Below are 14,671 nucleotides of genomic sequence, written 5' to 3' on the forward strand. Positions count from 1 at the left end.
CGGTGGCTTTGTATACTCCGATAGAGAATAAACGCGTGGGTTTTTTTGTAACTGTACGAAGAAGAGGATATTTTTTAAACTCCCGTATTTAATGAAGGAACCCAAAACGGGTTTCAATCAAATCTAATTGATTTGTCTGTTGCGATGGCAATTCGATTATGAAGTAAAAGTTTTGGGGGTTCGATCAATTTAATTATGACTGAATCGTATTTTGTGTAACATCGGCCGATTTCTGGTTTTTCCGGTCAATATTAGCCGTTGGTCCCGGATACTATTTACTGATGTAAGTAAGTAGTCGTTACATGAGCCATACATTGTTTTAAGTTTACGCGGTTATTATCATAATTAAAGCACATAATAACGGGTTCTTACCGCGTTTAAATGTCATCCCGTGATCATGGCACTTGCAACAGTGTCGAAATATCGGGAGTCTCATATCCCCATTTAAACGCGGTAAGAACCCGTTATTATGTGCTTTAATTACGTGAGCCATGTCAGAGGCCTTTGGCGGCTCAATAATAACCCTGACAGCAGGGTTGATGAGGTTGGTAATTCACCTCACAACCCACACGATAGAAGAAGAAGAATATTCCGCTTCTACTCTGGAAGGGTAATGGTGGTTCTAGGATCAGTGCGGTCCTGTGGTACATTGGCTTGGTTTTCAAATTTCACTAACACAGTTGGCTCGACCATTATAGACGGCGATACGGTTCACATCTATTACGTTGGTCTAACAGAGAGTCCGGTGAGGTGTGGGTACTTAGTTCATCTTGCGATGGATGTACCTCTGACTACCCCATTGGGATATAGTCGCGAAATTGTTTAAATATAGAACTCGTTTATCTGCTTATTTTCACGGCAAAAATAACTGCAAGTTGTCTTTAGTTACCTGTAGCTCTGCCTACCTCATTAGGGATTACGGGCGTGAGTTTACGTATGTCGTAAAAACCGACTGAGAAATTTGTGTCCTTTCTAACATGATGGCCCATTATGGTGGACGACAAGCTATCACTTGTCATCTTGGGTCAACGGCCTCTGTGGTCCAGTGGTTGAGCGTTAGGCTCAAGATCCGGAATTCCCGGGTTCGAATCCCGGTGGGGAAACAAAAATTACTTTGTGATCTCTAGTTTGGTTAGGACATTACATACTGATCACCTGATTGTCCGAAAGTAAGATGATCTGTGCTTCGGAAGGCACGTTAAGCCGTTGGTCAGTAAGTAGTCGTTACATGAGTCATGTAAGCGGCCTTTGGCGGCTCAATAGTAACCCTGACACTAGGGTTGATGAGGTTGGTAATCCTCCTCACAACCCACACGAGAGAAGAATCTTGGTTCGATGAATACATCGAGGAAATATAGTTGTTTTCTGATGATTTGTGGCTCTATCCACCCCCTTAGGGAATGCCAGTATGAGTATATTAAAAATAGATTTAAGATTGGGATGCGTTCATGCCAGCTATAGCGTGTGATGACGTACTGCAAAAAATTTAAACTCATTTTTGGATGTTTAATTGTACTTCCTAATTAGAGTAATTTCGCCATTCCCATTTGAGGTCAGTTCACGAGATCACTACGGCCAGTTGTGTTGTGGGCATAGGCTCGGAAGTCGATATTAGGTAAGCTACCATTACTACACAAAAAAACGTACATAAAATCACGCTAGTTACGCGCACGCTAATAGGGCGGGCAGAGCCACAAGTATTCAGAAGACTTTGCAGCTATTGTTGCTTTTGATGGGTTTGGGTTTTGAAGAGTCGTTACTTGAGCTACATCAGGGACCTTTGGCGGCTCAATAGTAACCCTGACACCAGTGTTGATGGGGTTGGTAATCCACGTCACAACCCACTCGATAAGAAGAAGATGGGTTTGCTCTTGGCTCCAGACTTGCCCGAAGGCATTGACGAGGCCTAAGATGGAGCTCGCCCAGAAGGTGCCTGTTCACTCAGGCTTTGAAAGCACCCGGGTTATCATCATCAATTTAAGAGCCACGCTCTTGTCGGTGTAGCATTTTCCATTCCAGTCTATCAAAGGCCAATTCCTTGACTTCCCTATAAGACACGACGTTAACCTTTTCTTTAATCTGTTCCATGTAAGCTCTTCTTGGTCTTCCCCTTCCTCTCTTTCCTTCTAGCTTTCCTTCTATGATGTTTTAATGAATTCGTCGTGTCTTATTAGGTTATATGCATTCGGAAATACAGAAGATGATGAGATGCTCTGTTAGAAATTAGGTGTACCGGTTGACTCTTTTCTGGTTTTATAATGTGTTAAGTGATGTCAATGTGTTATAACTATGCTGAACTTATTAAAATATTTTTCAGTATGATTCTAACGAGATTGTGTGGTATGCAGGTGTGTCGAGATGGAGTGGTCGGAGCGGTGGCGGCGGCGCGCGCTGCTGGCGTTGCGCCCGCGCACGTGCTGCTGCGTGGCGCCGCTGCGCGGGGGGCTCCTCGCACTCGGGTACTTCAATATGCTTGTGTCTGTGAGTACTAAGCCTTAGTCAAGTTACAAACTAATATGAAAATGGACATGGAATTGACATGATTGGCTCCTTTTCTATCACTGTCACTGTTGATTTTGGATAATGCCTAAAAACTGCGACTTCTTCTACCGTGTGAGTTGTTAGGTGGAGTACCAACCTCATCAACCCTGGTGTCAGGGTTACTATTGAACCGCCAAAGTCCCCTGACATGGTACATGTAACGTCTACTTACTTACATCAGTAAGTAGTAACCGGGACCAACGGCTTAAAGTGCCGTCCGAAGCACGGATCATCTTACTTTTGGACAATCAGGTGATCAGCCTGTAATGTCCTAACCCAAAACATCACGAAGTGATTTTTGTGATATGTTCCCACCGGGATTCGAACTCGGGACTTCGAAATCCGGATCGCGAGCTCAACGCTCAACCACTGGTCCACAAAAATTTAAATAAATGATTTCTATTCTATTCTATTCTATTCTACTTATGCGCAGGTGCTTCTGATAGTGGGCACAGCATCGTCCACGTTCGTGCCAATGTGCGTACGAGTCCAAGAGGCCGTAGTGGAGGAGCCTTCGCCCTCCACCTGCATCGTCGGGCCCTCCGCCGAGCTGGCCCTCAGCGTGCTGCTAATAGCTGCCACTTATCGGGTACTACACCTTTTTTTAACATATGTAAGGGCCAAAGCTGGGTTCCGGCTTCAGCGCTCCATCTGCAGTTGTAGTTGTAGGAGTTGATCGTTAACTCAAAGATTCGTTAAGTAGGTTAAATTGTTTATTACGTGTTTATTAGCGCTCGTGGCTAGTACGTATCGTTTACGTTGAGTGACCGTTTCACACTGACCCACTAATATAATCGACTGCGCATCGCTACCAAAAGCAGGGCGCAACGTTAGCAAATTATGTTCGGTTGAAGACCGTACATGCTCCCAACTTATAAGAGGAAAGAAAAGTAAATTAAAAGGGTGAAACGATATGATTCGTAAAAGATCGTGTAACCAATACAGCACAGTACAAAATTTACAAGTTACTTAAATATCTTAAATATTTCATTGCCTAATTAATGCTAGATCCGTTATCTGCACTGAAGTATCTCCGTAAAGGTTTCTTGGGTGCAACAGCTGCGTAGGATGGCTCCCTCTGCTGAAGTTCCATGCTCTGACGGCTCGTCGTAGTCGTAGGTAGATTTATTTGTACTGCGTGCGTTGTCCTTTCCTTCTTGCCATTAATTATTCGACGGCATTTTCTTATAGAATAGTATACTGCAGCAGATATGACTCCTACTAACAACAGGTACAAAACAATGTATTGGTGGACGTCGTGAGTAGTTATCTCGGCGTTTGGTAACTTTTCGTTGTCTTTCTGCTGTTTCAAAAGTTTGTCTATGGTGTCGTGTAGCTTGCTTTGATTAAGGGTGGAGGAGTTGTTGTTTATTCCACTGAAGTCAAAATGCATCTCTTCCGTTAGATGCATGTTCACATCCGAAAGCTGGAGCAGGCCAGGATCGACGTTCGTCTGGCTTCCAAAATGGTTGAAGGCGAAAAGAGTCGCATCCTTTTTCTGAATGACACACCCTTCCTCCAAATCTAGTGTTCCAACTCTCTCCGTGTTCGTTGTCATAACATTATTTCCGCATATGACTCTAGCGTGGCAATTTTTGCAACAAAAATAAAGCCATCTGTTTGTTGTATGCAATTTGATCCACTCGTCGGAACATTGAACTGCAGTTGTTATGCAATGCGGATTTGTTTGCTGTCCTAGTATTTTTGCCTCGCACGGCGCCAGTTCACTATGTAGGCTTGAAATCGGATAGTTCGTGTTACAAATGAAGTTTATCTCATTTATTTGTACACATTGATTAACATCATCTTGGGTCATAGATATGTATGTATCTTTCCTGAAGTTGGCTGCTATGTGCGTTGACGTAGTTGTTACCTTTATGACGTCATCGTTAGGCTGATACATCGGGAGCGGTATTGCTCGAAACACCTGATAATCATCGTCACTCGTTAGCGGTATGTGCACTTCTAGCAGTAGGTATGATTGTGTAATACGAGCCTTGACATAAATAAGCTTGTAAATGTCTTTTAAGTTTTGTTCGACATTTTTTACAGGTAACGTGAGCCGAGTCGATATTCTCGCTGCAATCATGTGTAGTTCGTGAATTAGTTGTTTCGGGGTGAGCAGGTGGATGTCCAAATGGCCGTTGTGGATGTTCATAAGGGTATCCAAAAGTAGTTCCTGCGTACGTTTCAAGTTAGTTAAGATCAAGCTGGCTGTCAAGGACGCTGCGTTGATTTCGTTCATGGAAGACATTAATTCCACCTTATACACGATTTTATTCATGGAATCGTTAGCTCTCGTTATGTAATCGTGTATAACGTCCAGTTGCTGCTTCATGAAGTTTTCGTTGGCTTTGATCAAGTTATTTTCAGATTCGACTATGCTCGTTTGATTCTTAATTAGCTGCAAAAGATAATTTTCGTTCTGCTGGACTTGTTCAATGTCGTTTTGGTATTTCGCAGCAAAATCTTCATCCAAAACACCAAATAAAGTTCTTGCCAGGTTACCTACTCCGTTAAAGTAACCTCGTTTTCGGCGACTTAAATGTTGTTCCAGCAAGAGGGTGTTATAGGCAGTCAGCTGATCGAGTTCGTGTTTTAGTTGCGACACTACTGGTTCGCATGGCTGTTTGTCGCTTCTTTGACATAAATGATCGATATTATTTATGTATTGTTTTATCCTTGAAGTTCCTTGCCAGAAACTTGTTAAGTTGTAGTAGACTAAGAGAGTCCATTCATCGTGGATGAGTTGCAGGTTTCCTATTTCATCAAAATAAATTGGTTTGTTGGCCTTGATTGGTGTAGTTTTCAGTGGTGATGTCATCGGTGTGGCGACAGCGGTATGTTAATGTAAACAAAGACAACAACAGTATTGTGAAACAATTCTTCCTCTTGTGGCATTTAGTTGTGCGATCTCTCTTAGTAGGTTGCTCTCGTGGCATATCGTTGCTACTACTCTCTATCGTAGTTTCTGTTATCTCACGTTTCGGAAGAGGTGCCAGCTTAGTTATCGGTCGCTTGAGGACGTTGTTCTGTGTCTTGATAGTAACGACACGAACATAACCGTCAGCTCCAGGATGTAGGGTAAGTACTCGTGCCATAGCCCATTTCCCAGGAGGCAGATTATCCTCTTTTACAAGAACTAAGTCTCCAACGCAGATATTTTCCTTCGGCTTCAACCATTTGCTCTTAGTTTGCAATTGGTGAAGGTATTCGTTAGACCACCGACGCCAGATATGGTGTTGCATCTGTTCAACCAGCTTCCATTTATTACGGAGATCTATTTTATCTTCAGAGCAGTCCTCTTGAGGCAGCGACATCAGTGGTGTCCCGGTAAGGAAGTGACCCGGCGTCAGCGTGTCTAGGTCATCCACATTCTCGGTAAGTGGGCATAGCGGTCTACTGTTTAGGCAGGCTTCAATCTGCGCGAGTAGTGTTGTAAACTGCTCGTAATCCAGCTTTTGTTCTCCCAGGACCCTAGTTAAGTGAAATTTCATAGATTTCACTGCCGCCTCCCATACGCCAGCCGCCGTTGGCCATTGCGGGCATAGGAAGTGCCATTTGATTTGATGGTTATTTATTGCTTTGAAGAATTCAGGCGAGGTCATTGTTTTGTATGCGGTGAATTCTTCTTGTAAAATTCGAGCGGCTCCCTTAAAATTCGTGCCATTATCCGAATACATATGCGTCGGAGTTCCACGCCTCGCGCACAGTCTCTTTAGGGCTGCCAAAAATGCTTGAGAGCTTAGATCTGACACCAATTCGATGTGAACAGCCTTCGTAACTAGGCATATAAATATAGCGATATATCCCTTTGTAGTCTTCACTCCCCGTCCTTTGTTTAATTTGACCTCCACGTGTCCAGTGTAGTCCACGCCGCAGTGGGTGAAGGGTCGAGACGGTGTTACTCTCTCCATTGGTAAGTTTCCCATAATTTGATCTTTCTTCGTTGTTCTGAAGCGATGGCATCTCACGCATAGACGGATAATGCTTTTGGCTGCACGCGTTCCACCCACTATCCAGTAGCGTTGTCTCGTGTACGCTAATGTTAACCGCACGCCACCGTGTAACGTGTGCTTGTGTGCGTGTTCTACAACAAGCTGTGTAAGACGTCCATGATGCGGTAAGATAGCAGGGTGCTTGCTTTCTTCCGGTAGAGTGGTGTTATGCAGTCGTCCTCCCACTCGTAGTATTCCTTTAGCGTCCAGGAATGGAGTTAAATTTAATATTTTGCTTTTTGAAGTTACAGTTCCGTTTTTCTTTAGATATAAAATGTCATCGGCAAAATATTTTTGTTGTGTGACCAGAATAATGAAGTCATTAGCCTTTTGCAATTCTGTAGTTGACAAACAAATATCAAACTTGTAACTTTTATTTCTAAGCCTTGTTATGAAACGCGATACCCAGGCTAGGCATCGGGTTGCTTGAGTCATTGTGCCGCATCGTTCTAACAGCTGACTTATTGTGTTATCATCGTTTTGTTTCATAACTTGAGCATGACACTCGTAGGTCATGTCCACGTTTGTTATGAACTCCTTGCTTTCAAAGTCGGCCTTACGTCCCGTTTTTAGCCAGCTAGGTCCGTGCCACCACAAATCGAAGTTTATAAGCTGAGATGGCAGTAATCCTCTACTAGCACAGTCGGCAGGGTTGTCCTTTGATTTGACGTACTTCCATTGTGTAGCGGGTATTATCGAGGTTATGATTGCCGTTCGATTAGAGACATATTTTTCCCAGTTCTTATTACCTCCTTGCAGCCACGCCAACACGACCTGGGAGTCCGTCCAGCAATGAATGGTAAGTTCATTTTCCGATAGTGCAAGCTTGACCTTCTCCATAAGCCGCGCCAGTAGAAGCGCGCCACATAGTTCTAGTCTCGGCAGGGAAGGTTTCTTGTTCAGCGGCGCTACCTTGGTTTTTGACGTAAGCAATGTTGTGACGCATTCTCCTTGTTCGTTAGTTGTTTTGGTGTAAATTACGCAGGCGTAGGCTTTTTCGCTTGCGTCACAAAATCCAACTAATTCAATGTGCTTACTGGCACTATTTATCCACCTCGGTATTGTTATTTCGGATAAATTTTCCAAATCTGACTGGATTTTTCTCCATTCTTTCGCCGTTTCGTCGGGTATAGGTTCATCCCAGGTAAGTTTATTATTCCACAAGTTTTGGAATAATATTTTAGCACTGACTATGATCGGAGCAAGCCACCCGAGGGGGTCGTATAGCTTGCTTATATCCGATAATAACATCCGTTTAGTTATTTTCCCGTTCCGTGCAGTCAGGCTCCATTTAAAACAGAAGTGGTCGAGTGATGTATTCCAGCCAAGTCCGAGCATTTTTGTTGGTGTATCCTGTTTGAAGTTAAAGACGTTTTGTTGACTTTTCTGCTCCTCGGGGAGATCCTGAAGGACATCTGTATCGTTAGTTGCCCATTTTCTCAGCGTAAATCCGCCCCTGCGTAACAATTCGAAAAGTTGTTTTTGTAATGTTCGCGCGCCTTCTAGTGTATTATGCCCTGTAATGACGTCATCCATATAGAATTGGTGACGTAATGCTTTATTTGCCATAGGAAACTCGTGTCCTTCGTCATCTGCTAGTTGCTTTAGCGTGCGCATAGCAAGGAATGGGGCTGCTTTAGTCCCATACGTTACCGTACACAGTTCCATCTCCTGTAGTACATTGTTAGGAGATGAACGCCAGATGATCTTTTGCAGGGGCCTTTGATCTTCGTGTATAAATATGGCGCGAAACATCTTCTCGATATCGGCAGTGAGAGCGTATTTATAGCTCCTCCACTTGATAATGAGAGAACAGATATCTTTTTGCAAGTTGGGTCCTGTCTCCATGAGATCGTTGAGACTGTAGTTGCTGTCCGTTTTCATAGAGGCGTTAAAAACGACCCGCAGTTTGGTGGTAGTAGCTTCCTCCCGTACGACCCCATGATGAGGTAAGAACGCTTGCAAAGACGTGGTTGATGGTCGCGCGGCAGGTGTCATATGACCCAGTTCTACGTATTCGTCGATAAAACGCTTGTATTGTTCGGCGAAGTACGTTTGCCGTGCCATTTTCTTTTCTAGTTGTAAAAATTGAGCGACAGCTTGAGGTCTTGACTGTCCCAATTTGTCTTCTAGATCTGCTTTCATCGGCATCTTAACGACGTACTGTCCAGTACTCAGGCGCGTAGTGGTTTCCATGTAATGTTTTTCACAGAAATCACTTCGTTCAGTTGTCTCGTTATCCTCGTTAATCTCTTCCGCTTGCCAAAATTTACTTATGTTGTCTAACTCGTTGAGCGTGACTAAACAATTAAACGTTCTGTTTACATTGCCGCATAAGATCCATCCTAGCTTGGTATGTTGTGCTACAGGTGATTTATTATCCTGTTTTACCACTCCATCTTGGATTATCAACGAGTAAATATCTGCACCCAATAGGATATCGATGGGTCCAGTAACATGAAAATTAGGATCTGCTAGTTTCAGGTTCTGTAGGTGCGACCATCTTGTTTCCGTTAGGGAAGTACTAGGCAAGTTATTTACCAATTTTGTCATGACTAGTACCTCTGTAGAAAATGTAAAATCTGAATGTATAGATTTACAGTCCAATGTAAGTAAGCCTTTACTATTTCCGAGAGACGTGCCCACCCCCGAAATGACGGCGCTCAGTTTGCGTCTCTTCAGGCGTAAACGTTGGGCGGCGCTTTCAGTGATGAGGGATACTTGTGAACCCTGATCGAGTAAACCGCGTAGAGTGACGTATGTACCCTCCGCATTTTTTGCCATTATTTGGACAGTGGTGAGTAAGACCTCCGTATCATCACTCGTGCTCGTGACGTTGTGTGCGGCTCGTTCAGTTGAGAAAGATGCTTTATTGCTCTCACTTTGGTCCACATGGAGTAGGGTATGATGTTTTTTCGAGCATACTCGACATGTTTTCTCTGACGTACAATCCATGCCATTGTGACTGAATAAGCAATTCGGACATACATCCAACTTTGCTACCTTTTCGTTTCGTGTTGCTACGTTCATTTTGTTAAATATGTCACATTTCATCAGAGTATGCGTATTCTTGCATAGTGGGCAGTTTAGACGCGCTGCATAGTAAGCGTTTGCCCACTTTCCACTTCGCTTAAAGTTTGTTGCTCTCTGTTCATTAGAATAATTGTTATTATTTTTCGTTGAATTTTGCGCCCAAGCTATTTGTTTCTTTTGAGGAAATTCTTGTTTAGGGGCGCCTTGGCCCTGTTTCACCGTTTCAAAGGCAATAAACTTCATCTCAAGAAAATGGATGAATTCCATGAGATTGGGAAGTTCCCGAGGGTTTTCTAAATCGTGGATGTAGTCCGCGTACGTTGTGGCGTCAAGTTTCGGCAATAATAGGTGGACTAGAATAGGATCCCACGTTGATACATCGACGTCTATGTTGGTAAGGCCGTTTATACACTCGTTCACAGTGTCGTGCATCCTTTTTAAGTGGCTTGCCGATGCGGCTTGGATGTTAGGTAGACTGAGAAGCGTGTTTATGTATGATGAGCATAAAAGTCGTTTATTCTCATACCTGTTACGCAGGATGTCCCAGCACGAGTCGTAATTGTCAGCGCTTATATTCAGATGCTGTACGAGCTTTTCTGGTTCACCTTTCAATTTAGATTTCAGTAGCTGCATTTTTTGCGACTTCGTTAGCCAATTGCTCGTATGGATCGTTTCCACATAAAGATCGCGAAAAGACACCCACTTGTTATAGTTTCCGTTAAACTCGGGTATATCAATTGTAGGCGTTGTTTTCTGGCGATTAGTGTCCGCCCAGATTTTCCTATTGATTTCCCTTTTCAGCGAGTCGTGCATCTCCTCTAGTCTGCGGTATTCTTGTTCATAAGTCGGGTCATCGAGGACGTAGTCGAGCTCCCAGTGGATTTTATCAACAGCTTCCCACCTGGTTTTCAGTATGGCTAAACTATCGTCGAGTTCCCACTTATCCTCTAATGCCATGACGTTGATTTTAGAAGCCGTTTTTTCAAAGGCACTAAAGTTTAAAAATTGTTTCCGCAGAAGTTTTCTGTTATCCTCCGAGATTTTCATATCCGTTAACCCCGAAGGATTATTGTTATCCTTAGATGAACCTGCCATTTGGTTATCTTCCATTCGGATATCAGTTGTAGGGCATGGTGACATGACAGATAAAGATAGTTTTTCCTTTAACATCTTCTGTCGTGTTTTCTCGTACAAAGCTACCGTTTGCTCATAAATACCTTCTGTGACGTAGTCCATGTCAGGCGTCACAAGTGGTGCAAGATTCTCGTGATTCATGCTAAACTCAGCCCAGTGAGCCTCCAAAGCCTCTAGACGTCTTTCTAGATAACCCAAATTCTTCCTTTGAACAGGATCCTTGGCGTAGTTGGAGGTGATTTGCTTAATGTTATCGTAGGTCACCTTCTGTTTCTGAAGGAGTTGATCTACGTTAGTTGCCATCGTGGCGTCAGTTGGAAGCTTCGCTGAAAGAAGTACGTGCAAGTTACACAGTGATATATGCGCTTTCTCAATGCACTTGGTGAGACCCGCTTGTGGGAGGCCAAAAACACCGATTCGCTATCACAGTAACACTAACACAACACTCCGCTAGTAGCTCGAAGGACCATACGATGTAAGGGCCAAAGCTGGGTTCCGGCTTCAGCGCTCCATCTGCAGTTGTAGTTGTAGGAGTTGATCGTTAACTCAAAGATTCGTTAAGTAGGTTAAATTGTTTATTACGTGTTTATTAGCGCTCGTGGCTAGTACGTATCGTTTACGTTGAGTGACCGTTTCACACTGACCCACTAATATAATCGACTGCGCATCGCTACCAAAAGCAGGGCGCAACGTTAGCAAATTATGTTCGGTTGAAGACCGTACAACATAATAAAACCTGAATGAGTTTTGTTATAGCACTTACTCGTGCATAGGGAAACTCACACCACCACCATATTATTTTTTCCCTGACTTATTGTAGATTTGCCACAGATGGCAAATCCACGAGGCACGCTCTTGTCGGTGCAGCATCGTAACGAAAACTTTGAGAAAAGATTCAGACTATGATACCGAGTTGATATCAAGTGGAATTTTCCATCGCAAAACTATGGAACTGAAAGTAATTAGTAACACCCATACGTACTCGTATGGCTACCTGTACGTACTTGTATGCGGTGTAAGTGACATCGTAACGAAAACTCAAGGGGATAATTCAGCTTATTATTCTGAGTTAATATCAAGTGGAGTTTTCTATCGCAAAAGTATAAAATTGAGAATAATTGAAATAAACCGCAAAAAAAATACATTACACTTGAATCATTGTCTGAATCATTTCCCTCGAATCGTAGTCGTGAGCTTATTTCAAATATTCTTCCTCTCAGACGACGCCCTGAGCCGGGGTTCGCGCCCAACTGGGCACCCTCAGGCCTGTTGTCTTAAACGTTGTACCGGGTGGGAGCCTTCAGCGCTCCCCATTTGTCCGGCCAAGTAGTAAATGCCATCTACGACAAATCTACCATAAGTAAAAAAAAAATTAACGGAAAATTCCACTTGATATTAACTTAGAATCATTGTCTGAATCATTCCCCTCGGTATTCGTGTGGTCGTGACCTTATGTCAAGTTTCTGTTCCCGCATCAGAGCGACTTGGTGTTGCTGCGGATCTACTCATGGCTGGCGCTGGGTGCGTTAGCAGCTGCTGTGCTGGTATACTGCCTGGTAGTGGCTCTTATTGGAGCACTATACCTCATTGCCATTGCTGTTAGCCTCGGTAAGACATACCCTCAACTCTACAATACTTACCAGCCCAATACAGGTTAGGTCACATGTGGGATATAGAAATAACACGGAATGTTTTAAATATCTTTACTCCTTGTCGGCGCTGCAATAGCTCCGGCGTGACGTGTAGATAGATAGAGAGAGAGAGAGAGAGTGAGAGAGCATAGACCGGGACCGGAAGAACGTCATCGGGGTTGCCATTGTTGAATGTTATTATTGATGCGTTCACGTTGGCGTGAACACTCCTTATATTTTACATCGCACCATAGACTCGCCTCCATACTTTTTAAAACTGCCTTACGTCCCATTCATTACCCATCCTCCTTTCATACTATAAACAATCAAATTCCCATTCATTATCCTTCCATAGTATTCTCACTTTCCTGCACATACCTCCAAAATTTGCATTTCTCGGGAATGTGGATTTTCAAATTCTATATTTTGTTATTAACAGAAAGCTTAACCTAGTATTAGTAACAGATTAGAAAGACTACAACATAAAAATAAGCTACATGAGGCCGGCCCGAGTCACCGAAGCCGCGGTTTTCTCACCGCTGAGCATATGATAATCATTTATGATCCAAACATGTATTCGAAAACAAATTCGACAATCATTAGTTTAGGCCTGTGCTGGATTCGAACCTTGCCACCTCAAAGTGAAAGGCAAGCGTTCTACCAACTGGGCTACCACGGCTCGGCACGGCGTGAGCCTATTTTAGTTAATGCGTTACAAACACTTCCAAAAGTCTTAAACAAAATGGCGGCAAATTGTTATTGTCTCCTGATTGTGGATCTACCCACCTCATTAGGGATTACAGGCGTGAGTTAGAGTTTAAAATACTTTATTGCATGTTTCAGTATACCAGAGCTACGTGATACTTCTGGTGAGGAGTTTCATTATAGAAATCAAATTCAAGGATACGATCGACAAAACTTTATACTACAACAAGCTCTTGGACATTAAGAAAGATCCGGAGGCGCCACCAGCGGCGGCAGAGCCTCAGGGCTCTACTGTCGTGCACACAGACACAGAAGGTGAAGAAAAGACACTAATAGTGACTTCTGAGAAGGAAAAACAAACAGACACTGTTAAAGTGACGAATTTACCACCGAACGATACAAAGACACCAGTGAGCACTACTGCGACTGTTGTGAAAGTCCACGAAGGCACGGGTCGTGCAACAGTCGCGAATAAAGATGACAAAGGCAAACTGAGGGACGAGAATATTGGTAAGAACGTCAGCGCAAAGGAAGCCGCAAGTAACCGTGCGATAGTCGCAAGTAACGTCGACGGGAGCCGACAGGCAACTGCAACTGCCGCGACTGCTGGCAGCAGTTCCAAAGATGGCGGCGCTGTGAAAACAACTGAAAGTCGTGTCACGATAACAGTTGCAAGTATAAAGGAAGACCAACAGGAGCCTGAAACTAGCGCTGTAGGAGACAGTTCTAAACATGTCAACGCTACAGAAGACGCGGGCAGTAGCGCGGCAGTTGCAAGCGGAGAAGAGAAGGGTAAGCAAAAGGACAAAGAGGTCACTGACCCTGCGCCGACGCCGAAAAAACGTCGAGGTTGGTTCCGGCGCGGCGCACGCGACAAACGTGATGCAAGCGAGACAAAAGAAGCAAAAGACGACACGGCAAAGGATTAATACCAAGCAATATCAAGGATTTGCTATCCTTTTTCAACATCCCTAGCGTTAGCCCGTTCTCACGGGGTCCGCTTACCTAACCCAAAGATTTGACAGGTCCGGTTTTTTACAGAAAAGGTTAGGTGACGTATCTCCGAAACCATTTTCCATCTTCTTTAACCCTATTAAAAATCTAATATTCAAGAAAGTAAAAAAATGTGTTTATTTTTACTTGTAGGTATTATGAAGTATCAAACAGATTAATCAGAAGAGATAATAATATGGACCATACTCCACTACGCTGCTCTAGTGCGGTTTGGTGGAGGTGTTTGGTAGGTTTTGGTACCAACGGCCTAACGTGCCTTCCGGAACACGGAATCATCTTATTTTTCGGACAATCAGGTGATTGCAATAGCAGCCAAAACAAGGACAGTCTCACAAAGCAAAAAGATATCCCCATCGGGAATTGAACCTGGACCGCCAGAACGTGAGCCCAACGTTCTAACTACTAGACCATAAGAATATAGCATACTTAAGATACTATATTCAGACGAAGTTTAAGTGAGTTACCGCCTCACGTAGGTAAGACGTTGGAATAACAAATGCTGTAGAGATGAGAGGAGCTGAGTTTGTCAAAGTTATCATTTTGTCGCTTTGAAGGCATTCCAGCTAATAGGACTATCTAGAGTTTAACACGAAGCGTGCGTTTGTTTATAAGGGA

General features: G+C 43.5%; 2 protein-coding genes and 1 long non-coding RNA gene across 17 annotated transcripts in view; 2 read left to right on the forward strand and 1 right to left on the reverse strand.

Moving 5' to 3' along the window:
- Positions 1-14,671, reverse strand: part of LOC126378017 (hemicentin-1) — a 663,470-nt gene that overhangs the window by 66,169 nt on the left and 582,630 nt on the right. The window lies entirely within an intron of this gene.
- Positions 1-14,671, forward strand: part of LOC126378244 (uncharacterized) — a 101,290-nt gene that overhangs the window by 5,458 nt on the left and 81,161 nt on the right. The gene's annotated exons all lie outside the window — the stretch shown is intronic.
- On the forward strand, positions 1,883-14,167 carry LOC126378136 (uncharacterized). Its single transcript, XM_050026324.1, has 6 exons — positions 1,883-1,962; positions 2,175-2,227; positions 2,349-2,481; positions 2,975-3,130; positions 12,185-12,314; positions 13,181-14,167. Exons 3-6 carry the CDS (start codon positions 2,359-2,361, stop codon positions 13,969-13,971), a joined length of 1,200 nt encoding a protein of 399 aa, XP_049882281.1. The 5' UTR covers positions 1,883-1,962; positions 2,175-2,227; positions 2,349-2,358; the 3' UTR covers positions 13,972-14,167.

The sequence above is a fragment of the Pectinophora gossypiella genome, chromosome 25, assembly GCF_024362695.1.
Source record: "Pectinophora gossypiella chromosome 25, ilPecGoss1.1, whole genome shotgun sequence".
Lineage (NCBI taxonomy): Eukaryota > Metazoa > Arthropoda > Insecta > Lepidoptera > Gelechiidae > Pectinophora > Pectinophora gossypiella.